The sequence below is a fragment of the Osmerus mordax genome, chromosome 23, assembly GCF_038355195.1.
Source record: "Osmerus mordax isolate fOsmMor3 chromosome 23, fOsmMor3.pri, whole genome shotgun sequence".
NCBI classification, from domain to species: domain Eukaryota; kingdom Metazoa; phylum Chordata; class Actinopteri; order Osmeriformes; family Osmeridae; genus Osmerus; species Osmerus mordax.
This window is the reverse complement of record NC_090072.1, coordinates 1,687,134-1,710,309: the sequence shown is the minus strand read 5'-3', so window position 1 is coordinate 1,710,309 and position 23,176 is coordinate 1,687,134. Positions and strand designations below refer to the sequence as shown.

The 23,176-nt window shown below is 49.1% G+C and overlaps 4 protein-coding genes across 5 annotated transcripts in view; 3 read left to right on the top strand and 1 right to left on the bottom strand.

The window, feature by feature from the left end:
• The first annotated feature begins 1,454 nt into the window (after window positions 1-1,454).
• On the top strand, window positions 1,455-5,594 carry LOC136967865 (ras-related protein Rab-39B). Its single transcript, XM_067261828.1, has 4 exons — window positions 1,455-1,625; window positions 2,798-3,030; window positions 4,844-5,024; window positions 5,275-5,594. The coding sequence occupies exons 2-4, from the start codon at window positions 2,816-2,818 to the stop codon at window positions 5,518-5,520; spliced, it is 642 nt and encodes a 213-aa protein (XP_067117929.1). The 5' UTR covers window positions 1,455-1,625; window positions 2,798-2,815; the 3' UTR covers window positions 5,521-5,594.
• Window positions 5,595-9,015: 3,421 nt separating this feature from the next.
• Window positions 9,016-13,489, bottom strand: vbp1 (von Hippel-Lindau binding protein 1). The gene is made up of 6 exons (XM_067261762.1): window positions 13,408-13,489; window positions 12,282-12,406; window positions 11,781-11,847; window positions 11,412-11,510; window positions 10,611-10,749; window positions 9,016-10,020 (listed from the first exon to the last, which is right to left on the bottom strand). The coding sequence occupies exons 1-6, from the start codon at window positions 13,486-13,488 to the stop codon at window positions 9,941-9,943; spliced, it is 591 nt and encodes a 196-aa protein (XP_067117863.1). The 5' UTR covers window position 13,489; the 3' UTR covers window positions 9,016-9,940.
• A 2,645-nt stretch (window positions 13,490-16,134) lies between these two features.
• LOC136967809 (tripartite motif-containing protein 16-like) lies at window positions 16,135-19,422 on the top strand. 2 transcript variants are annotated; one of them, XM_067261758.1, is made up of 6 exons: window positions 16,135-16,938; window positions 17,318-17,413; window positions 17,574-17,807; window positions 18,029-18,188; window positions 18,466-18,546; window positions 18,667-19,422. In XM_067261758.1, exons 1-6 carry the CDS (start codon window positions 16,339-16,341, stop codon window positions 19,188-19,190), a joined length of 1,695 nt encoding a protein of 564 aa, XP_067117859.1. In that variant the 5' UTR covers window positions 16,135-16,338; the 3' UTR covers window positions 19,191-19,422. The 2 variants fall into 2 exon arrangements, with proteins under 2 accessions (XP_067117859.1, XP_067117860.1); XM_067261759.1 differs by having other exon boundaries at window positions 16,136-16,938; window positions 18,466-18,525.
• A 931-nt stretch (window positions 19,423-20,353) lies between these two features.
• LOC136967811 (E3 ubiquitin-protein ligase TRIM16-like) overlaps window positions 20,354-23,176 on the top strand; it is a 3,171-nt gene continuing 348 nt past the window's right edge. Inside the window, exons 1-6 of the mRNA XM_067261760.1 lie at window positions 20,354-21,100; window positions 21,479-21,574; window positions 21,716-21,949; window positions 22,129-22,285; window positions 22,564-22,623; window positions 22,765-23,176. The exon at window positions 22,765-23,176 is cut by the window's right edge and continues 348 nt beyond it. Of these exons, the coding sequence (XP_067117861.1) occupies window positions 20,501-21,100; window positions 21,479-21,574; window positions 21,716-21,949; window positions 22,129-22,285; window positions 22,564-22,623; window positions 22,765-23,176 (1,559 nt within the window). The 5' untranslated portion in view covers window positions 20,354-20,500. The remainder of the gene's footprint in view (window positions 21,101-21,478; window positions 21,575-21,715; window positions 21,950-22,128; window positions 22,286-22,563; window positions 22,624-22,764) is intronic.

The window sequence follows — 23,176 nt, the reverse complement described above, 5'->3', positions numbered from 1 at the left end:
TTTCGGGGGAATGGTCTCCGTAGGTGAAGAAAAAGCACAAGAATTCTAGACAGTTATAGTCTAGACCTTAGTCATCTGAAGATGAGAAGTATAGGCTAAGCTGACGGGAAAAAAACGACGGAAAAAAAAAGACGGAAAAATCGAATCCATGATCTGGTGTTGAACAAAATGAATGAACTGCTGACCATCCCAACATTCAAACGTTGGCTTCACAGAAACACGCCAAAGTCTAAAATAACCCGTTAAACCCTATAATAAAAAAAAAAATGCTATTTTAGAAATGACAGTAGCCTAGCAGTTTCACGAGTTGGTTATATAAACATACTCCGCCACCAAAACGTAGGCTACAATAGTGTAAAAAACAGAACTTCAATATTGCTGTCACCGCAGTCATCAACTGTCAAACAACTGTCGGGTTAAACACCCGACTTGCGGGCGGTCAGTGTTGTGAATACTTCTCTCTCTCTCTCTCTCTCTCTCTCTCTCTCTCTCTCTCTCTCTCTCTCTCTCTCTCTCTCTCTCTCTCTCTCTCTCTCTCTCTCTCTCCTCTCTCTCTATTTCTCTCTCTCTCTATTTCTCTCTCTCTCTCTTTCTCTCTTTGGCCCGTCAGCTGGTTGCACACACTGCGACCACACCCCTTCGCAGATAACGTTGTGTAAATAAATTACATATCGACGCCACTCTTCTGCCTCGCGCTCTGCCAGTCCGTTAAAAGTTAGCGAGAACGAGAACAGAATAACAGAACTACAAATACCATCAGCGCCTTGTCTACTTCCGTATCCGCGCATTTAGGGGATGGGGCAATGCAATCCGTACAATCTCCGTTGCGCACACTTAAATTGAACTATGTGGCCTGAAGTCTTCATGTTAAAGGCTGGCTTTTGTCCTCACCATGTTTGGTGAAAGTGGAGAGTTTTACGTTCATAGCCTAGCTTCGACCATGATAGACGAAACCTATCAACTTATGTCTGCTTAGTTGATCGTTACGGCTATGCCATCACCGGCCTACCGAGGCTATTTCTTCTGGGATCGCTGATGAGCAAAAGTTGGTAGTTAGGCCTAATAAGCCGAAATCGAGGGACGCCGCCTGCGAGGGTTGTGTTGAGGCCGTGTGGGGGACACGGGTTGTGTGCGGCGGCGCAATGTTTTCCTGTGCACGTTTAGGCGGAGCATTACGGTAGTGGTGCTGATGCGGGATGAGTCAGGCTATGCGATGCTGCCTCTGCTCGCTGCCATTTCATCACCAAGACCTGCCTAACACACCGCGGCCTGCAAAAACACCGGAATAAAAAATCATCTCTTGAAATCTGGTCACCTTAGTTACGGTTGAGGTTGAGGAAGTGAAAGGAACGTCAGGTGATTGTGGTAGGAAGCGAGCGGTATAGGCGCGCTTTGCACCTGTTTTGTGGCACCGTTTTTGTACCAACTGTTAGAGAGGCCTAGCTGTCATATAGACATCATCACGACGACCTCGGAGTAATTCGAGGGACTGGATAGTCAGACTAGGGGTTTCTGCATCCCAGCAGGTCGTTGTTAAGGCCTACACGGTTTGTTTTCGACAGAGGACTGCGTCTTTTCATGCAATGGAGCCTTCATCTTGGTCCTGAACGGCGCTAACGAAAAACGTAGGTTGAAATCATTTCAAAGTCGTGTCACCATCTGTTAAAAAGGCCCACGCGTATTAAGCATGTACTGGGTTTATAAAGAGAGTAACAGCTATGGCCAAATGTAGCCTGTAGTAAATGACAACACTGGGATAACCAGACCTAATCCATGTGTGGGCCTAATAGGCAGGTCTCAGGAAAAACGCGTCGTTTTGAATCAGGATGTTGGCTGTTTATTTGAATCCATGCGCCCCTGACTGACTACGGCTGAACTATATATTCCCACGAACAAAACACAAAAAACAATGCCATCTAAAAGACATGTCAAAGCGAGAAGGCCTATGCCGTTATATCCGGTATGAGGCAATAACTACGAGGGGGGGGGGGGGGGGGGTATTCACCGGGGATCCGGTCACGGTAATGTTTGCATACCAACCAGTTTGTGTAATCCCTCCCACCCAGGGTGAGTTAGCGAGGGGGGGCAGCTGGACACGTGTCCCCAAATGTAGCCTATTGATTATGTGGAAAAGGGATGTTGATTATTGTTATTGATTGGGTCAACGTTTTGGTTGAGTTAATACGTAGGATAATTTCCATGGCTTGAGGCGCAGATTTTGACTTGAATACATTCTGTCAAATCACGGGCCAGTATATGTCGCTGATTTGGAATAATGAGTCAATATTTAACATGATTACCATCCCGAATGTTAGCAAAGACAACCCTTTACAACCCCATACATATCAACATAGTTTACACGATTAAGTGAATTATAAGTGACTATAAGCGGATTGCCTCAGCACATGCTCCTAATTGCATTTCTCTGAATATAAGAGTGTAAGATGCAGATAGGGCGGTCTAGACTGTTCAACAAGCGCAAACCCTTGTTTTGTTTTTCTTCCTTCAGTGTCTAATAGAGGCGCGAGCGACTAAGGCCACAAAGAATATCGGTTGTTCTTTTTTCCTTTTCTCCCTCGTTTGCATTCACGAGCTGCGCCCTGCTCGGAAGCAGAGCGGTTCGGTGCGGGAAGGGGGGCGGAGGTTGGTCTCAGCTAGCAGCAGCAGTGTACTAGTCCAGGCGCCACCGGAGGACGGGGGGGGGGGGGGTGCGAAAAGTCGTAATCTTGCCCCCTGAAAGTACTGTTGTAACTGGTCTTTGCACTGTGTGTGGGCGTGTGCGTGCGTGAATGAACAGACGCTTCTTTAGTCAGTCATGGAGGCGATATGGCTGTATCAGTTCCGCCTGATCGTCATTGGAGACTCGACGGTGGGGAAATCGTGTCTGATTCGCCGGTTCACGGAGGGTCGCTTCGCCCAGGTATCAGACCCCACGGTCGGCGTGGATTTCTTCTCGCGCCTTGTGGAGATCGAGCCGGGGAAACGCATCAAACTACAGATCTGGGACACCGCGGGCCAGGAGCGTTTCAGGTACTTGGCCAGTGTGTGTGTGTGTGTGTGTGTGTGCTACAGCCTCTGCCAGTGTCAGTAGTCTCTCGAGTCCACCGAGTCTCGCGGTGAAACTGTTTCTTTTATATCCCGCGAGATAAACAGCCCTTTGTTATCTTACAGGCTTCATATTTTTGGAGGAGATTGTGTAAGTGATTGTTCAAAATGGCACAGTTTCCTGGCATAGTTTCGGTTTTGGTTGCATCTGTAGGCCTATACACACACACAAATAACACACACACATTGATTGACAAGACATGTTTGACTCAGTTTGAGATTCCCACACTTCTTAGTCGTCGTCAACCCATCTGCTTTCATCGTTCCCTCTTCATTCTGTATCTTATATTTTCTGTCTCTCTTTCTCCCTAACTCATTCATGGCCGTAACCAGATACAGTAATTATTTATTTATTTTAAAAGAAGAAGAAAAAAAGCCTATTTTCATATAATAACAATTAGTTATTTATAACTGTATAATAAAAAAACGTCACATCTGTGTGTGCCTGTCAGCGAGTATCCCCCCACCAACACACACACACACACACACACATACTGTCTCTCTTCATCCGAATGACGTAAAACCACTTGTTGCAAAACTGACAGCTATCAATAAGCCAGCAATGCCTATCTGAGCATCGACCAGGCAGACTAGACTACTGTGTGCACTGCAAGTAAAAGGTTAAGTAAAAGATAAGATAAGTTATTGCTAAAAAGAAGGGACGGATGCCCGTCCATATTTATGCGAGCTGGTCAAAGCCTGCATGAGCCAGAGAACGCTAGTTTGATCTACAGCATGAAAGTGGAAGCTACTGAACAATCCCTCAAGGACACCTGTTACTTCAAATCGTATACGCCTACGGTCTTCAGTATGAATTTAGCTTGAAAATCGCTAAAAAGCTCCATTGAAAGAAAAGGATTTTCTGGTTCTGGACCCCGCTCTCCTCATAGTCTGTCTTGTGATTCACTCTCTCCCTCTTTCTATGAATATGAGTCTCACATCCGCCCTGTGTCGAGTCTCCATCTCCATATTCTCCCCTTCTTCCCTCTCACCGCATATCCCTGACTAACACCTTTCCATCTGTCCTCATCTCTCCTTCCCATCCCTCCTCCTCTTCACCTCCCACCCTCTCCCAGTCTCCTCCCATCGCTCTGTTTCATCCCCTCATCCTTCTCCTCTCTCTAGTCAGAAGAGTCTGCTCAGAGACTGCCTACAGTCAAATGATGAAGTCGGAACCTATTACTAAATTGCGAGTCAGATGGCTGAGCGGTGAGGGAATCGGGCCAGTAATCATAAGGTTGCCAGTTCGATTCCCGGCTGTGCCAAATTACATTGTGTCCTTGGGCAAGGCACTTCACCCTACTTGCCTCGGGGGAAATGTCCCTGTACTTACTGTAAGTCGCTCTGGATAAGAGCGTTTGCGAAATGTAAATGAAATGTACTGTGTCTCTCTTGTCTCCCCCTTTCCCCCCCCCCCTCTCTGATCCCCGGATGTCCTTTCTTCTTCTTCTCCTGCTCCATCCCTCTCTTCTTCCACCAATGCCCCTCTCCTCTCTCCCCTTTCTCTTTCATTCTTCCCTCACCTTCTCCTTCCCCTCATCCTCTCTCCTCCCTCCCTCCACCCACCCTCCCTCCACCCTCCCTCCACCCTCCCTCCCACCCTCCTCCCTCCCACCACCCTCCCTCCACCTCCCACCCTCCCACCACCCTCCCTCCACCCTCCCTCCCACCCTCCTCCCTCCCACCACCCTCCCTCCACCTCCCACCCTCCCTCCACCCTCCCTCCCTCCCTCACCAGGTCCATCACCAGAGCCTACTACCGTAACTCGGTGGGCGGGCTCCTCCTCTTCGACATCACCAACCGCCGCTCCTTCCAGAATGTCCACGATTGGCTGGAGGAGGCCAGGAGCCACGTCCAGCCGCACAGCATCGTCTTCCTATTGGTCGGACACAAGTGCGACCTGGAGGCCCAACGTCAGGTGAGAGATGCTCTGGGTCGAGACGTATGGACGGTTTGTGTGGTCACTGGTTCTGTTTGTGTGTTCATAGTTTATTATATATATATATTTATATTTTTAATGTTTGTTTAAAACCTAGAATAATGTGGAAAGCAAAAGTCAACACAACATTGATAGTATTTCTGGCATCACATCTTGCGACCAGTGAGGACGGTTCTAAATGTAAACGCTCACAACCTGCATCATCCTGACGGACATCTCGGTTTCCCAGGTGACCAAACAGGAAGCGGAGAAGCTGGCGGTGGCGTACGGCATGCGCTACGTGGAGACCTCGGCCCGCGACGCCATCAACGTGGAGCACGCCTTCACGGAGCTCACCAGGGACATCTTCCAGCTGGTGCGCTCCGGTGACATCACCATCCAGGAGGGCTGGGAGGGGGTGAAGAGTGGCTTCGTGCCCAACGTAGTCCACTCCTCCGAGGAGGTCACCAAGAGCGACCGCAGGTGTCTCTGCTGATTGGTTCAGAGGAGTTTCTGGCACCCGAGCGGATCCCTCTCCTCCCCCTGATGTCCCCATGGTTCCATCTCCCCTCCCCCGCCCTCCCTCCCCTGCCCTCCCCCGACCTCACCCCCTGGTCCGCCGTAGGAGACCTGTTGGCGCTGGAGACGCTGGGCTTGTCGGTGGACGGGAGAGATCTCCTGAGAGACTCGGCTGATGGGCATCACTCTCCCTCTCTCCCTCTCTCTCTCTCTGAGGGTGGTTTCCTTCAGGTCCCCATAACAGTCCAGTCAGTTCCTAGATGCTGCTCCTGGCCCTGATCTCCCTCTCCCCAGGCCCTGATCTCCCCAGGCCCTGATCTCCCTCTCCCCCAGGCCCTGATCTCCCTCTCCCCAGGCCCTGATCTCCCCAGGCCCGGATCTCCCTCTCCCCAGGCCCTGATCTCCCTCTCCCCCAGGCCCTGATCTCCCTCTCCCCAGGCCCTGATCTCCCCAGGCCCTGATCTCCCTCTCTCCAGGCCCTGATCTCCCTCTCCCCCAGGCCCTGATCTCCCTCTCCCCAGGCCATGATCTCCCTCTCCCCAGGCCCTGATCTCCCCAGGGCCTGATCTCCCTCTCTCCAGGCCCTGAACTCCCCAGGCCCTGATCTCCCTCTCTCCAGGCCCTGATCTCCCTCTCCCCAGGCCCTGGTCCACTCGTCCTCCTACATGGTTGCTACCACTCCAAATCTCACCACACTCCTCTTCCGTTTTCTTTCTGTTTCTTTTCCCTAACCCTCATCTCCACCTCTCTTCTCCTCACCTTGTCTCCCTTCGTCTCCTCACCTCCTCTCTCCTCACCCCTTCCACCCCTCGTCTCATCTCCTAACCTCCTCTCCTCACTCCCTCTCTATCCCTCCTCCTATCTCCTCACCTCCTCTCTCCTCACCCACTCTACCCCATGTCTCATCTCCTTACCCCCGACATGCAGTCCTGATAGACGACCAGTGGACATAATGACCACAAATAATATGCAGTGAATCCCGAGTGTGACCCCTCCTCCTCCCTCTAGAACCTCCCATCTTCTCCTGGTATCTGCCCCTGCTGCCGCCACACACACACACACACACACACACAGGTTGAAGCCCCAAAGTACTGTCTCCACAGCCTCTGCCCTGGACAAAGGAGCCCCTGTCATTTAAGGTGGACTCAAAGAGGATACAGCTCCCAAACCCCAGGCCTTTGTCCTCTGTACAGCCCCAGGCCACCTTAACCACAGCCCTGCTTGTGTACACAGCCCTGAGAGAGAGAGGACGTGTTTCCAGCCTCCCGAACGTTCCAGAACTTTTCCGGGACGGAGGACAAAGTTCCGCGGGCGACGGGACGCCCTCTCGAAGAGACTGCGCTACCCACAATCCCTTGCACACGCTGAAATGACACTCCACCGCGATGACGCTTGACAAGAGTGCGTCAGCGACTATGAAACCTAGTGGGGACGTTTGGTTCAAATCAAGATGGATGCAGATGAAGCTACAGCAGGCTGTGCTGGTGATGGTGTGCGATCGCACTGTCCTGTATAGTAACACTGCAGTGAGACGACACTGAATATCCCACCTAAGATCTTGTGGGTAGGGGTGGGAGAGTGGAGGGGAGCTGGGGGAGAGGAGGGGGGCTGGGGGAGAGGAGGGGGGCTGGGGGGAGAGGAGGGGGGCTGGGGGAGAGGAGGGGGGATAGGTAAAAGTGTGATGTAATCTTTTTTTTACATCTTTTGCAACAGTCCCACCTGACTTAAAGGAAATGAAGTATACTTGTTGAAACTATAACCCAGTTTATAATAGTTAGGTGAAACACTGTCTAGAAGGAGCCTTAGCGACATGACTCTTTGTCTCTCTGAGTGGATGACTGGGTTACTATACTATGGGGTTACGGTTTGACAAACCAAAGAAAGGTTTGGTGTCGGCCATTTTGAGAAGGATGCTATGAAAGATAACAGACCCACTGGAGGAGGTTGTGTTCTTTTGTGTGTTCTGTTCTCGTCGATTCATAAAGAGACCGCCGTGGTAGAGGTAGTAAAGACATTCTGAGAATGCGCCCAGAGTGAGGGCTTCTCATTCCGTAACGGAACCTTGGACAGATGGTGTTCCGTCTGTGGAACCCGGAACCCCCCCCCCCCCCCCCCTCCCCCCCAGAGAACAATGACATTTCGATTCAATTAGTTCCTCTAACCTCCCTCTCTGTTCCCCTCCATCTCCCTCTGTAACTACCCCCCCCCCCCCATCACAGAACTCTGAAGATAACAAGCTTGCTCTAAATCTCACATAACTCCTACACCAACAGGCCAACCCCCTCCTGTGTCACTGATTGGTCCGTGGGAGTTCTCACCCCGTGGCTCCTCGACCTATCGGATAAGCCTTTGTACAGCACCAACTTGGACATCTCGTCGTTCTCCAGCATCTTGCCTCTTCAAACTATGGGACAGAGACCCTGTAAAGCTGAGAGAACTCTCTCTCCCTCTCTCTGTCTCTCTCTCTGTCTCTCTCTCTGTCTCTCTCTCTCTGTCTCTCTCTCTGTCTCTCTCTCAGCGGTTGGTTAACTCATCACAACCCGACACGCCCACATCCACAACTCCAGTCTGCGGCAGGATCCTCGTGGGAGGTGTGTTTTTGTTGGAGTGGGCGGACATCGAAAAGCTCGTCTCCTCGGTCCCCTCTCCCCCGTCCCTCCTAGCCTCCTCGTCTCCTAGCCTCCTTGGCAGACGCCGTCGTTGGCTGACCCCTCCCTCCGGTGAGCTCGGCCTAGGAGGCTAGGAGAGAGGGCGCGAGGAGCCGAAGAGATGACTGTCTCTTCTCTCTTAGCCTGTACTATACCATGTGACTGTCCACCCATGGGCGCAGCTCTCCCTGTGCCACTTATCTATCGACAGAAATGGAAACATACTAAAAAATGAATAAAAATGTGACTGGTAAACCCTGGTCGTCCTCGTCTCTGTCTTGCGATGTGGCAGGATCCTGTACTGCTGGTCACCTAGGGCAGAGGACTTCAACCCTGCCTCTCAGGACCCACTCTTCTGCATGATCAGGGCTCTCCAATCCTGGTCCTCGAGGGCCGCTGTCCTGCATGTTTTAGATGTTTCCCTGTTCCAACACACCTGATTCAAATGAATGGTCGTTAGCAGGCTTCTGTGTAACTAGATAACGACCCCTTCATTTGAATCAGGTGTGTTGGAGCAGGGAAACATCTAAAACATGCAGGACAGGGGGTACTTGAGGACCAGGGTTGAGAACCACTGTTCTAGACGTTTCCCTGCTCCAACAAACCCGATTCAAATGAATGGGTTGTTATCAAGCTCTGTGGAAGCCTGGTAAAGACCATTTTTTTCAGGTGTGCTGGAGCAGGGAAACATCTAGAACACGCAGGTCAGCGGGGTCCAGAGGACCAGGGTTGAAGATCACTTGATGTAGGGCCCCAGTCACTCTGCACCGCCACATATGACCACAAGGTGGCAGTGTGCAACAGAAAGTCATAAAAACACAGACTTGCAGACTAACGTTGACGTTTATTATTTGAGCAGTTGACCGTTTATGCTTTCGTCTGCCGTGACAGTTCATGACCCAGCGCTGACGAAACACCACCAAGTGCCTCAATCATCGAGTCGTCTCCATCCCCATTCAGTGTTTAGTGGAGACACATAAATACAGCCATGTTGGACAAGCAGACATTAGAAACAGGAGGAGGGAAGTAGGCATGGGGGGGGGAAAGAGAGAGAGAACTCAGAACTGTAGAACCGGAACGCAAAAACTGTAGAATGAGAACTTCTGTTCGGAACCATTGTCGTCAGGGAAACCCAGGTGGGCCGGGCCGGTCTGTGACATCACCCCCCCCCCCCCCCCCCCCCCCCCAAACACCTCTTATGACATCACAGGTGCTTGTCAGCAGGCTGAGCTGTGGATGACATCATCCTCCTCATGTCAGCCCCGTCTCCAGAGAAGAGGATGATGAGAAATAAACAAACCCACTGAGCAGTCCCAAACAGGTAGGCCTAACACACTCATAAAAATAAGTAAAAAAAACTGAGAGATGGAACAGGAAACCATGAGGAGACGAAGGTAAGGAGGGGAGCTGGAAGACATGTCTACAAACCTTAGATTACCGGGATGGTAAAACCACCTAAATAGATATACTGAATCATAAAAAGAATACAAAAAAAGAACTGCCTCGTAAACATTTGTTTCGTTTTACTTGAAAAAATACTTTAAAAAGTAACAAATCAATAGATATGGTTAGTTGCTATGAGGGGAGGGGGGGGGGGGCAGTTTGGAGGGGACTGAAGAGTGTGTGTGTGTGTGTGGGGGGGGTGTACTTGATTAGGGGAAGGGGAAGCAGAGTTTGGAGGGGACTGAAGAGTGTGTGTGTGTGTGTGAGAGGGGCGGAGTGACGCGAGGGGAAGGGGAACAGCTTGCATTAAGACTTGTCAGTGACGGACTTGAGGAGGTTGTCTTTGCTGCGTCGCTTCACGTCCCAGTTGTAGACTCTGGCCATGTCTGGACAGCAGGTTAGGGAGCACCACACCAGCCGAGGAGGACAGAAGGACAGACAACAGGAGGGAACAGAGGAGGAGACACGCAACAGGAGAGACTTTGGCTCATTCCCTCCCCCTCTCCCTCCCTCCCCCCCCCCTCTCTCTCTCTCTCTCCCTCTCTCCCTCTCTCCCTCTCTCTCCTCTCTCTCTCTCTCTCTCTCTCTCTCTCTCTCCCTCTCTCCCTCTCTCCCTCTCTCCCTCTCTCCCTCCCTCCCTCTCTCCCTCTCTCCCTCTCTCCCTCTCTCCCTCTCTCCCTCTCTCTCTCTCTCTCTCCCTCCCTCCCTCTCTCCCTCCCTCTCTCCCTCTCTCCCTCCCTCTCTCCCTCCCTCTCTCCCTCCCTCTCTCCCTCCCTCCCTCCCTCCCTCCCTCCCTCTCCCTCTCTCCTTACTAGCTACACGCTACATAGTTAGAGGGGAATCAGAACCACACACATCTCCTCCAGGGCGGAGGAGACCTGGTGTAGCTAGTCTCCATCTTCTAGCTTGCAGACCAGTGAGCCAGGAGCAAGACAAGCAGTCCCCAGATGGCCCCGGAGTCTGGGTGGAAGGATACTGACTTCGGTGGTGGTGAACTGGTCTCGTAGGAAGTCTAGGTCGTCCTCTAGGGAGTCCAGGTTCCGAGACGCGGTGGTCAGGTTCTTCTCCAGCAGGGCCTGGGCGTCGTCAATGTCGTACTCCAGCATTACGTTAGCCTAGGGGAGCAGGGGAGAGAAGGAGAGAGGGGAAGGGAGGAGAGAGGGGAGGAGAGAGAGGAGGGGAGAGAGAGAGAAGAGGAGAGAGGGGGGAGAGACAAGAGGAGAGAGGTGGGAGAGACAAGAGGAGAGAGGAGGAGAGAGAGGAGGGGAGAGGGGAGGAGAGAGGGGAGGAGAGAGAGGAGGGGAGAGAGGGGAGGAGAGAGGGGAGTAGAGAGAGGAGGGGAGAGAGAAGAGAGAGACAAGAGGAGAGAGAGGGGAGAGACAAGAGGAGAGAGAGGGCAGGAGACAGATAGGGGAGGCATCAGTCTTATAACCATCACAAGAAGACAGTGTGTGAACAGGATTCATGGAGCAGAAGTTATAAACCGCATCCCCCATTCTGACACGGGTCTAGGTTATTTGCAACACTATTTAAGTAATCCATACAGTCGTGGGGCTCAAATCAATTTTGAATTTCAATGTGAATACATACACAATAGAATACACTATGTTCTTGCTTGTTTCATGGTGGGGCTAACACAATTCTTGGTGTGGCTGTAGAAAAAACAAACATTCTAGTCTAACAGAACATTCTAATTGCTGTTAATTTCGAGCCCTGCTCTCACCCCCTCCTCACGACACACACACACACACACCCTCCCCACGACACACACACTCACCCCCAGCCACAGGCACACTTTGTCTGTGGGCGGGACCGAGGCCTTGCAGTACACGTTGTCAGCCAATAGGAAATGTGTCTCCATTGGATCTGTGGTCTCCTAGGAAACAAGTGGAAGGGAGGAGAGAGAGGGGGGTGAGAGAGAAGGGGGTTCGGAATAGGAGAGAAGGTAAGCGGGAGGGTGGATACGGACAGGGAGAGCGGGGTGAGGGAGAGCGGGAGAGCGAGAGAGAGCGAGCGAGAGAGAGAGGACGTGGTAGGAAACAGGGGAGAGGACACCGAATAGTTCAGTTTCGACACCTGACTATGGTGACGTCACATGACTCGTTATTCAAGACGAGATCAGCGGATGACCGGAAGATGTCTGTACCTTCTTCTTCTGCATGTGTCTGAGGATCTCTAGGGTCTGCTTGATCTGAGGAATCTGGCTCTTCAGCCTGCGAGGGGAGGGGGGGGTGTAAAACAGGAAGTAAAACACATGGTCGACCACATCTCACTACAACGGTTCCATAAACCATTCCAGTAATCACACAGATACATTGCTCAGCCAACGTACCCTGGAGGATCATTTGCTTTACGGTATACAGCGTACTCAGGGTCCTGGCTAGGTTTGGTGTTATAGCAAATGTACAGTAAAGATTCAACATTTTCACCCAGTAAAAACACGTGTAGTTGTGTCTAGTGAATACAGCCTGTTCTTTTACTCTGATCACCGACACTGTTCGGCCAACGCACAGATCCAAGATCTTCTGCTGAGCTTTTGTCACGCACAGCGTGTTCGCAGCTACGAAAACCTGCTAAGGGAACAGAGGCCGGAGAAAAAAGATGGCCGCCGGAGTAAAGATGGCCGCCGCTGGCTCTGGACTCCTACCTGAGCTTCTTCTGGGCCAGGTTCAGTTCCATGTACTTGTACTTCTGGTACTGCTCGTCCAGCTTCCTCAGCACCGCGTCCGCCGTGTCGTTCCCAGGCTGCTTCATAAACGACTCCACGTCCTCCTGAGGCACCAACGAAGAAGAGAGAGAGACAATCACAGACACTGCAAGCCAGTCGCAACTGGACCCGAGAGGTTGCCACGACAAATACATAGCGATGGATGGAGTATCGAACCCTATTGAAGTTACACCGGGTGTTGTAGCTGTTTGTATCCCAGTTGTGGGCGCGGTAAATGGGAAAGGAAACCCGAAGCAATGTTTTGCTCTTTATAAGGGATCATTGAATCTGTCCAGCTTGTGGGCTTTGTTAGAAGGACTCAATTTCAGACACCCCTTTCACTGGTTTTTACTTGCCACGCACCTGTACAGGGTTAATCAACTAGGAACTGAAACCCCGGCCCTTTAAATCAGTAGTCCTCAACCATGATCCTCAGAGTTCACTGTCATGTTTTAGACGTTTCCTTATGCCAACACACTAGATTCAGATGAATGGTCATTGTCAAGCTTCTATTCAATGCATTTAATTGCTAACAAAGCACGATTTGTCATTCCTTGAAGTAACGGGTAATAGGAATATAGCGAGCTAGGCACCAGGTGTACCTGCTAGCACAGAAGGGGGGACCGAGTTAAAACAGTGGGCGTGTGTCACTTGGTGACTGAGCAAGTTAGCTAAAGCTAGCCATCCGTCAAGAAACGTTATCAATTTGACAACTAGGCGTGTTCGTTTTTGTAACACTAACGTCTAGGCACTGTCAATATTCTGAATATCTAAAGAAAATAGCAGACTGGTATGCTAGTGTGCTTACCAGCTAACGGATGTTTTCTAAAACACCACTGGCTAGCTAGCGCAACGATCTACACTATGCATTTCCTTACATGGAAGAGGACCGTTAGCTTGGCACTGACAGGTAGCTAGCTACAAGTTAGCTGGCTAGCAATGCTGGCTTGTTGTGTTACAACCATGACAGACCAAAGAAGCACCCATAACCACTACATTATTCACTCGGCAACGTCATGCTGTTGTTAGCAAGTAGTATGATGTACGCTATTTTGTTTTTACGCACCACAAAAATAGCTTCGGGAATTCCGAGGTGTTTTTTCTTTGTAGCCTGTACGGCATTGCTGTTCTCTGTGGTGGTCGCCATGTTGAAAAGAACCAACTCCTTCCTCCGTACGCAAATTCTAGCGTCACCTCATGCGTGGTGCGTCAGTGAAGGTCTGGCCAATGAGTAGATGGACTTAAAGCACATGTCATAGACGCTCAGTACTCTTTCGGACGCGGTGAACCAAAACGTTGATACTATTTCACTCTTTCTGCTCATCTTTAACTCTATCTCTTCTTTCCTCTCTCAGCGCCTTAAAATTGGTTCTATGGACTGCGCCAATAAATCCCCCCCTCTTCCCGCAACAGTTGTTAATCTGAATAAACGAAATTTCTCTATCCATTTGTTTCTGCGTGTTATAAATAATTTATATATTCCATTATGTGCCACAAATTTCCCATTTGTGGTGAATAAGTAATATACAACGGGGTCCTTTTACTTTCGGGTAACGATTCAGGGAGCAAAGACATGAAACTGCAGTGTTATGCCGCACGTGCCCCACCGTCTTACAGACAAACAGATGCTTGCTCTGGCCTGCTCTAGTCTTTATGACTGGTTAAACTGTGCCTGGTCTAGTCTTCAAGACTAGCATGCATTATTGCATCACCACTAGAGAGCAGTCCAACCACACAGGTCATTGGACTGTTACGACTCCATTTCTGGACAGGAAGGAATTATAAGATCGAAGTGTTGGGACATATTTTATTACATATAAATGTTTGAATTATATATTTTTCATAGAGTAGATAATCGAATTCAATAAACATAAAATACATTAGATGACCAGAATGTAACAGGTCCTCACCCTAATGAAGACACACTTGAGAGAGGAGAGAAAGGAGAGAAGAGAGAGAGAGAAAGGAGAGAAGAGAGAGAGAGAGAAAGGAGAGAAGAGAGAGAGAGAGAAAGGAGAGAAGAGAGAGAGAAAGGAGAGAAGAGAGAGAGAGAGAAAGGAGAGAAGAGAGAGAGAAAGGAGAGAAGAGAGAGAGAGAGAAAGGAGAGAAGAGAGAGAGAAAGGAGAGAAGAGAGAGAGAAAGGAGAGAAGAGAGAGAAAGGAGAGAAGAGAGAGAGAAAGGACAACCCTGAACTCATCAAACCCACCATATCATCCTCCACACTGCAGTACGTGATGAAGCATTCATCACAGGAAGTAGTAACATTCTTTTGAATTACAAGTTATTAATTATACAAAGTGGCACTTGTCGGATGCACAACTGGAGAGTTTGATACCTAGCAACACAAATCTTCCAATCACAGCCTAGCGCTTTGTTTCTGATTCTTACTGTGACTGACAGGAGTGATGATCAAAGGGGAAGGGTTTCTCCTGTTGTTGCTCAGACCAGGGCTGAAGAACGGGTAGAGTTTCTCAGAGAAGGTCTGGCCAGCAAAGGAGTACATATGAGACCTGTTGTCCACATCGTAGAAGGAGACCAGACCCCCCTCATAGTCCAAAAACACCCCCACCTTCTGGGGCTTCTCTCCAAGGTCGAGGAACACATTAGGGCCTGCTTTAGCTACATATTCATCTCCATTCCTCAGAATCACAGTCCAGTATCCGTCCTCAGGGCTCAGTACGACCTACCCCTTCCTGTCGATGGACTCTCTGGCCACGCCCACATCCCACCTGGACTTGTCCCCCACCTGCACCTCATAGTAGAACCTCCCTGAGGAGAAGCCCTCCTTCCCCAGGACACAAAAACCAAGATCAAACCTCTGTGCGTTGTCAGGGACGTATTGCGGTGTGTCTCCAAGTGTGACTTGTTTCCTGTCCTCAGACAGGGTGAGGCGGGGGAGAGCGATGTCAGGGTCCAGAGTTACATTCACTGTGGAGGAAAAGTACATTTATACTGGACTTGTGATCACGCTACATTAAACACAACATTTGAATCAGTGTGCGGTGTGCGTACATATGTAGTGTGTGGCGTGTTTATACTGTGTATGTGGTGTACATGTGTTACCCAACTGCTCTTTTTATGTGTGTATACAGTACATATGCATTTAGTAATTTAGCAGACGCTCTTATCCAGAGCGACTTACAGTAAGTACAGGAACATTCCCCCCGAGGCAAGTAGGGTGAAGTGCCTTGCCCAAGGACACAACGTCATTTTGCACGGCCGGGAATCGAACTGGCAACCTTCAGATTACTAGCCCGATTCCCTAACCGCTCAGCCACCTGACTCCCAGTGTGCATGTGTGTGTGTGTCTGTGTGTGTATGTGTGTTTTTCTGTGTGTGTGTGTGTGTGTGCATTTAAATGAGAGGCTGTGTAGGACACAATTCATTCTCAGCCTCTCACACACCATCATTCTCTCTCACACTCCACATCATACTCACATACACATATCATGTCTCTCACAGATGCTATTATACTCTGATACACACACTATCAATGGAAAACAATGGTGTATGAGAGAGTATGATAGTGTCTATGAGAGAGTATGATAGTGTCTATGAGAGAGTATGATAGTAGTGGTTCTGGGTTAAGGTTGGCTATGTCTCTCTAACTCTCTCCCTCTCTCTCATATCTCACTCTCTCTGCTTTCCTCCAACTCCAACCCCTCTAAACTCCACCCCCTCTAAACTCCACCCCCAATAAACTCCACCCCTCTAAACTCCAGCCACAAACAGAACCAGGAAATCACTCCCTCAGTTGTTATTCTGAAGAAACAAAACTCAACCCTGCTTAGCTTCCGACATCAGACAAGATTGGGCGTTGCCATGCTGGTTTAGCCGTACGCAATATTGTGACAACCATAGGCTACTTATTCATATCCAGATTTGGTATTTGGCAATCCAAGGTGGTCTCTCTCTCTGTCTACTCTCTGTTTCTCTCGCTCCCTCTCTCCACTTGTGTTTCTGTGTGAGAGAGAGCGACCTTCACTACCACTCCAGCATGGCCCAGCAGGGAGTTGTGCTGGACCAGGACCAGTTCTGCTGTTCCGTCTGTCTGTACCTCTTAAAGGATCCTGTCACCCTTGCCTGTGGTCACAGCTACTGTAGCAGCTGTATCAAGGGCTACTGGGACCAGAATGAGCAGAAGGGAGTCTACAGCTGCCCCCAGTGCAGACAGAGCTTCACTCTGAGGCCTGCTCTGAAGAGGAACTACATGCTGGCTGAGTTGGTGGAGAAGCTGAAGGAGACAGGAGGAGACCAGGCCGCCCAATCTGAGCTGACCAGTCCAGCTGGGCCAGGAGAGGTGACCTGTGACCTCTGCACTGGGCCCAGGAAGCAGAGAGCCCTCAAGTCCTGTCTGGTGTGTATGGTGTCCTACTGCCAGACTCACCTCGAGCCCCACAACCAGGTTCTTGTACTGAAGAATCACAAGCTGGTGGAAGCCACGTCTGGACTGCAGGAGATGATCTGCTCCAGTCATGACAAGCTGCTGGAGGTCTTCTGTCGGACAGACCAGCAGTGTATCTGCATGCTGTGTACCATGGATGAACATAAAGGCCATGACACGGTGTCAGTCAAATCTGAGAGGAAGGAGAAACAGGTAAGACCAGAACTATTAGTCATAAATGTGTTTCAAGATGGACGTTTTTATGTGATTAAGTTTAAATATGTAAAGAAATGTTAAAGTTCCCCTTTTATGTGATGTATGATGTTATTAATGATAATACCAGAATAATGTAAGAAGAAAAAAATCTTCGCTTTATCAACCTAGATTATTGAATGTATAACCATTGAACTGTTGTTATGATCTTATTTGACTCCAAAGTGTGAACTCCTGTTCGGTCTACGTGGAGAACTATAAAATGTCAACAAGTGCTGACTCATGTCAGGAAAAGCAGGAAGAGTTTACTGCATCCACTCCACCAGAGTCCTGTACTTTAACTCCTACTGTGTTGTTGTCATGTGTTGTTGTTCTCCAGGACAAGCTGGTCCTGAGTCAGCAGGAAGTCCAGCAGAGACTCCAGCAGAGAGAGAAGGAGCTGAAGGAGCTCCAACAGGCTGTGGAGTCTTTCAAGGTCAGCATCAGGATCTCTACTACTGTAGCTGTGCTACTGGGGGATACCTGTATAGGACAGGTGGACTCTCTACATTGAGGAAGACTGCTGTCACTAGAGGGATATCTTGATGTATGTCTGTCTGTCTGTCTCTCTCTCTCTCCATCTCCCCTCTCTCCAGCGCTCAGGCCAGGCAGCAGTGGAGGACAGTGAGAGGATCTTCACTGAGCTGATCCGCTCCATTGAGAGAAGGCGCTCTGAGGTGAAGGATCTGATCAGAGCCCAGCAGGGGGCAGCAGTGAGTCAGGCTGCAGGACTGCTGGAGAGACTCGAGCAGGAGATAGCTGAGCTGAGGAGGAGAGACGCTGAGCTGGAGAAGCTCTCACACACAGAGGACAACATCCACTTCCTCCAGGTAACTAGACTACCCTGGCAGCTCAGATCTGAAGCTACACTCACTGTTTGATCATCTATGTAGGATCTCTGCTCAACCTGTGTGTCTGTCCATCTGTCATTCTTCCATCTGTCATTCTTCCATCTTTCCCTCCTCCCTCTCTCTTTCTCTCTCTCCCTTTTCTCCCTCTCTCACCATTTAAATCCCTCTCCTCTCCCTCCCTACCCCTTCCCTGTCTCCAGAACTACCAGTCTCTCTCCAGTACCAGTGTATCTTCAGATGTCCCCAGCATCTCTGTTCCTACTCTTCAGTTTTTCAAACATGTAACTGAGGTGGTCTCTGAGCTGAGAGACAAACTAGAGGAGCTGATCCAGAGAGAGTGGTCCAACATCTCCACCACAGGTGAGCTGGTTAAACACAGCAGGTCTGGAAAAACATCAGATTAAGCCTCATGGACAAACATCATGTGATAGGACAGACACCTGTCACATAAGCACATGTTTGTATCAACTTGATAAGGAAGTGTACGTGTTTGTTGTACTGTCTGTGTGTGTTTGTGTTTTTCTGTGTGTGTGTCTGTGCATGTTGTGTGTGAGGCCATTGGTGTGTATATAAATATGTGTGTGTGTATTTATATAAATGTGTGTATATATAAATGTGTATGTGTGTGTGTCTCCAGTCTCCCTAGTGGATGTGTTCCTGCCTCCAGAGCCCAAGACCAGAGCAGACCTCTTATCATGTGAGTCTCTGAAGTGTCCAGGTCTCTCTCCACTGACACGTGTTGAATGATGAATCTGATCCAGAACAACAGCAGCTTTAACATGGGGACACATGAATGGACGTGTTATTAACTCTGATCTGGTCTCTGCTCTGCTCCCAGATTCCTGTCAGCTCACTCTGGATCCAAACGCTTTACATAGAAACCTCTCTCTGTCTGAGGAGAACAGGAAGGTGACACGTCTAAAGCAGCAGCAGCCATATCCTGTCCATCCAGAGAGGTTCACCTTGTACCCTCAGGTGCTGTGTAGAGAGGCTCTGTCTGGACGCTGTTACTGGGAGGTGGAGTGGAGAGGTAAATATGTTCACATAGCGGTCTCATATAAAGACATCAGCAGAACAGGTGATAACTCTTACTTTGGTTACAATAACAAGTCCTGGATGTTGCAGTGCTCTAGTGGTGGTTACACGTTCAGACATAACAGTGTTGAGACTGCAGTAACAGGCCCTCAGTCCTCCAGAGTAGGAGTGTACCTGGATCACAAGGCAGGTACTCTGTCCTTCTACAGTGTCGTCTCTGACACAGTGACCCTCCTCCACAGAGTCCAGACCACCTTCACCCAGACACTCTACCCTGGGTTTTGGCTTAGTAACTATGGTAACAGTGCAGAGATTATGAAGCTGTGATAGAGGGTCTTGTAGAGTAGTGATACCTTCATACCATCATACAGAACCCTGTTACTGTTTTAGTTGGTTTATAATCATTGTTCTTTTGTTCTATAATTACAGCTGTAAATGATTATATTGTGATTGTATGTGACTTCTGTTTAAGTGATCAGTTCATAGTTGTCTCTCTGCTACTTTGAACTCCTGCTGGTGGTTATAATGGACCTAAACATCTGAATAAAGACATGTGAAGCTGAAAGACATCTCTCATTATTTACACTGTAGAAGAAGGATTTGTGTTTCTGACTCCTATTCATCTACAGCCTCTCTCCCTGTCTCCATCCCTCCCTTTCCCTCCTGTTCTCCCTTTCTCACTCTCTCTCTCTTTATTCCTCTCTCTTCATCACTCCTTCTTTCTCTCTCAGTGCAATGTTGCACATTCACCACCAGAGGGCAGCGCAATCACACAGGTCATTTGGATTGGTTTCACTCTGGAAACTCAATATCTGGACAGAGTGGAATTATGTGGTCAAAGTATTGGGAGGTATTTGAATACACATAAAATATATTAATTATAGATGTTTTACATTGTATAGAATTGCATTCAGATTCAACATCACAATCTCAATAAACACATTAAATTTCTGGGATTTAACAGGAAGGAGTTGTGTGTGTGCTTGTATGTGTGTGAGTGTGTGTTTGTTTTTCTGTGTGTGTGTGTGTGTGTGTGTGTGTGTGTGTTTTTATGTGTGTGTGTGTGTGTGCATTTGAATGAGAGGCTGTGTAGGACACAATTCATTCTCAACCTCTCACACACCATCATTCTCTCTCACACTCCACATCATACTCACATACACATATCATGTCTCTCACAGATGCTATTATACTCTGATACACACACTATCAATGGAAAACAATGGTGTATGAGAGAGTATGATAGTGTCTATGAGAGAGTATGATAGTGTCTATGAGAGAATATGATAGTGTCTATGAGAGAGTATGATAGTGTCTATGAGAGAGTATGATAGTGTCTATGAGAGAGTATGATAGTGTCTATAAGAGTGTATGGGTAGCTGGTTCTGGGTTAGGGTTAGCTATGTCTCTCTCACTAACTCTCTCCCTCTCTCAGTTCATATCTCACTCTCTCTTCTCCACACCCCCTCTAAACTCCACCCCCTCTAAACTCCACCCTCTGACAGAACCAGGAAATCACTCCCTCCTCCCACAACAGTTGTTATTCTGAAGAAACGAAACTAATCTCTCTTTCTCTCGCTCCCTCTCTCCACTAGTGTTTCTGTGTGAGAGAGAGCGACCGTCACTACCACTCCAGCATGGCCCAGCAGGGAGTTGTGCTGGACCAGGACCAGTTCTGCTGTTCCGTCTGTCTGGACCTCTTAAAGGATCCTGTCACCCTTGCCTGTGGTCACAGCTACTGTAGCAGCTGTATCGAGGGCTGCTGGGACAAAGATGAGCAGAAGGGAGTCTACAGCTGCCCCCAGTGCAGACAGAGCTTCACTCTGAGGCCTGCTCTGAAGAGGAACTACATGCTGGCTGAGGTGGTGGAGAAGCTGAAGGAGACAAGAGGAGCCCAGGCCGCCCCCTCTGAGCTGACCAGTCCAGCTGGGCCAGGAGAGGTGACCTGTGACCTCTGCACTGGGCCCAGGAAGCAGAGAGCCCTCAAGTCCTGTCTGATGTGTATGGTGTCCTACTGCCAGACTCACCTCCAGCCCCACTACCAGGTTCCTGGGCTGAAGAAACACAAGCTGGTGGAAGCCACGTCTGGACTGCAGGAGATGATCTGCGCCAGTCATGATTTGCCGCTGTTGGTCTTCTGTCGGACAGACCAGCAGTGTATCTGCATGCTGTGTACCATGGAGGAACATAAAGGCCATGACACGGTGTCAGTCAAATCTGAGAGGAAGGAGAAACAGGTAAGACCAGAACTATTAGTCATAAATGTGTTTCAAGATGGACGTTTTTATGTGATTAAGTTTAAATATGTAAAGAAATGTTAAAGTTCCCCTTTTATGTGATGTATGATGTTATTAATGATAATACCAGAATAAGGTAAGAAGAAAAAAATCTTCGCTTTATCAACCTAGATTATTGAATGTATAACCATTGGACTGTTGTTATGATCTTATTTGACTCCAAAGTGTGAACTCCTGTTCGGTCTACGTGGAGAACTATAAAATGTCAACAAGTGCTGACTCATGTCAGGAAAAGCAGGAAGAGTTTACTGCATCCACTCCACCAGAGTCCTGTACTGTAACTCCTACTGTGTTGTTGTCATGTGTGTTGTTCTCCAGGACAAGCTGGTCCTGAGTCAGCAGGAAGTCCAGCAGAGAGTCCAGCAGAGAGAGAAGGAGCTGAAGGAGCTCCAAGAGGCTGTGGAGTCTCTCAAGGTCAGCATCAGGATCTCCACTACTGGAGCTGTGCTACTGTGCTAGCAGGTTTATTTTTTCCCTCTCTTTCTTTTTCTCTCTGTCTCACCCTCTCTCTCTCTTCTCTCCCTTCTTTCTCTTCTCTCCCCTCTCTCTCTCCAGCGCTCTGGTCAGGCAGCAGTGGAGGACAGTGAGAGGATCTTCACTGAGCTGATCCGCTCCATTGAGAGAAGGCGCTCTGAGGTGAAGGATCTGATCAGAGCCCAGCAGGGAGCAGAAGTGAGTCAGGCTGAAGGACTGCTGGAGAGACTGGAGCAGGAGATAGCTGAGCTGAGGAGGAGAGACGCTGAGCTGGAGAAGCTCTCACACACAGAGGACAACATCCACTTCCTCCAGGTAACTAGACTACCCTGGCAGCTCAGATATGAAGCTATACTCACTGTCTGTTCATCTATGTAGGATCTCTGCTTGACCTGTGTGTCTGTCCATCTGTCATTCTTCCATCTGTCTCTCTCTCCCCCCTCTTTCATTCTTTATCGCTCTCTCCCCCCTCTCCCCTCTCTCTCTCTCTCCAGAACTACCAGTCTCTCTCCAGTACCAGTGTATCTTCAGATGTCCCCAGCATCTCTGTTCCTCTTCAGTACTTCAAACATGTAACTGAGGTGGTCTCTGAGCTGAGAGACAAACTAGAGGAGCTGATCCAGAGAGAGTGGTCCAACATCTCCACCACAGGTGAGCTGGTTAAACACAGCAGGTCTGGAGGAACCGCACATTAAGCCTCATGGACCCAAACATGGTTTAGAGTAGAACCTTTCTTCATAACACATGTCTGCGTCTTCTGTTTGTGTGTGTGTGTGTCTGTGTGTGTGTGTGTGTGTGTGTCTGACACCATGTACATGTGTTTATATGTGTGTTTGTATGTGTGTATATGTGTGTTTATCTATCTGTGCGAATGTGTGTGTGTATTCATGTATGTGTCTGTGTATGTGTGTGTGTGTGTGTGTCTCCAGTCTCCACAGTGGATGTGTTCCTGCCTCCAGAGCCCAAGACCAGAGCAGACCTCTTACGATGTGAGTCTCTGAAGTGTCCAGGTCTCTCTCCACTGACACGTGTTGAATGATGAATCTGATCCAGAACAACAGCAGCTTTAACATGGGGACACATGAACGGACGTGTTATTAACTCTGATCTGGTCTCTGCTCTGCTCCCAGATTCCTGTCAGCTCACTCTGGACCCAAACACAGCAAATATGAACCTCTCTTTGTCTGAGGAGAACAGGAAGGTGACATGTCTAAAGCAGCAGCCATATCCTGACCATCCAGAGAAGTTCACCTACTACAGTCAGGTGCTGTGTAGAGAGGCTCTGTCTGGACGCTGTTACTGGGAGGTGGAGAGGAGAGGTGGCTGTGTTGACATAGCAGTCTCATATAAAGACATCATCAGAACAGACTATAACTCTTACTTTGGTTACAATAACAAGTCCTGGATGTTGCAGTGCTCTAGTGGTGGTTACACGTTCAGACATAACAGTGTTGAGACTGCAGTAACAGGCCCTCAATCCTCCAGAGTAGGAGTGTACCTGGATCACAAGGCAGGTACTCTGTCCTTCTACAGTGTCGTCTC

What these genes read in the sequence shown, in the direction of transcription:
- LOC136967865 (XM_067261828.1), top strand. Translation starts at nt 2,816, where the DNA reads ATGGAGGCGATATGGCTGTATCAGTTCCGCCTGATCGTCATTGGAGAC. An exon ending in GCGGGCCAGGAGCGTTTCAG is followed by an intron (nt 3,031 to 4,843) that starts GTACTTGGCCAG and finishes CTCCCTCACCAG; the next exon opens with GTCCATCACCAGAGCCTACT. An exon ending in ACCTGGAGGCCCAACGTCAG is followed by an intron (nt 5,025 to 5,274) that starts GTGAGAGATGCT and finishes TCGGTTTCCCAG; the next exon opens with GTGACCAAACAGGAAGCGGA.
- vbp1 (XM_067261762.1), bottom strand. Translation starts at nt 13,488, where the DNA reads ATGGCGACCACCACAGAGAACAGCAATGCCGTACAGGCTACAAAGAAA. An exon ending in TTCCCGAAGCTATTTTTGTG is followed by an intron (nt 12,407 to 13,407) that starts GTGCGTAAAAAC and finishes TTGGTGCCTCAG; the next exon opens with GAGGACGTGGAGTCGTTTAT. An exon ending in AAGTGTGCCTGTGGCTGGGG is followed by an intron (nt 10,750 to 11,411) that starts GTGAGTGTGTGT and finishes CTGCTCCCCTAG; the next exon opens with GCTAACGTAATGCTGGAGTA.
- LOC136967809 (XM_067261758.1), top strand. Translation starts at nt 16,339, where the DNA reads ATGGCCCAGCAGGGAGTTGTGCTGGACCAGGACCAGTTCTGCTGTTCC. An exon ending in AGGCTGTGGAGTCTTTCAAG is followed by an intron (nt 17,414 to 17,573) that starts GTCAGCATCAGG and finishes CCCTCTCTCCAG; the next exon opens with CGCTCAGGCCAGGCAGCAGT. An exon ending in GTCCAACATCTCCACCACAG is followed by an intron (nt 18,189 to 18,465) that starts GTGAGCTGGTTA and finishes GTGTGTCTCCAG; the next exon opens with TCTCCCTAGTGGATGTGTTC.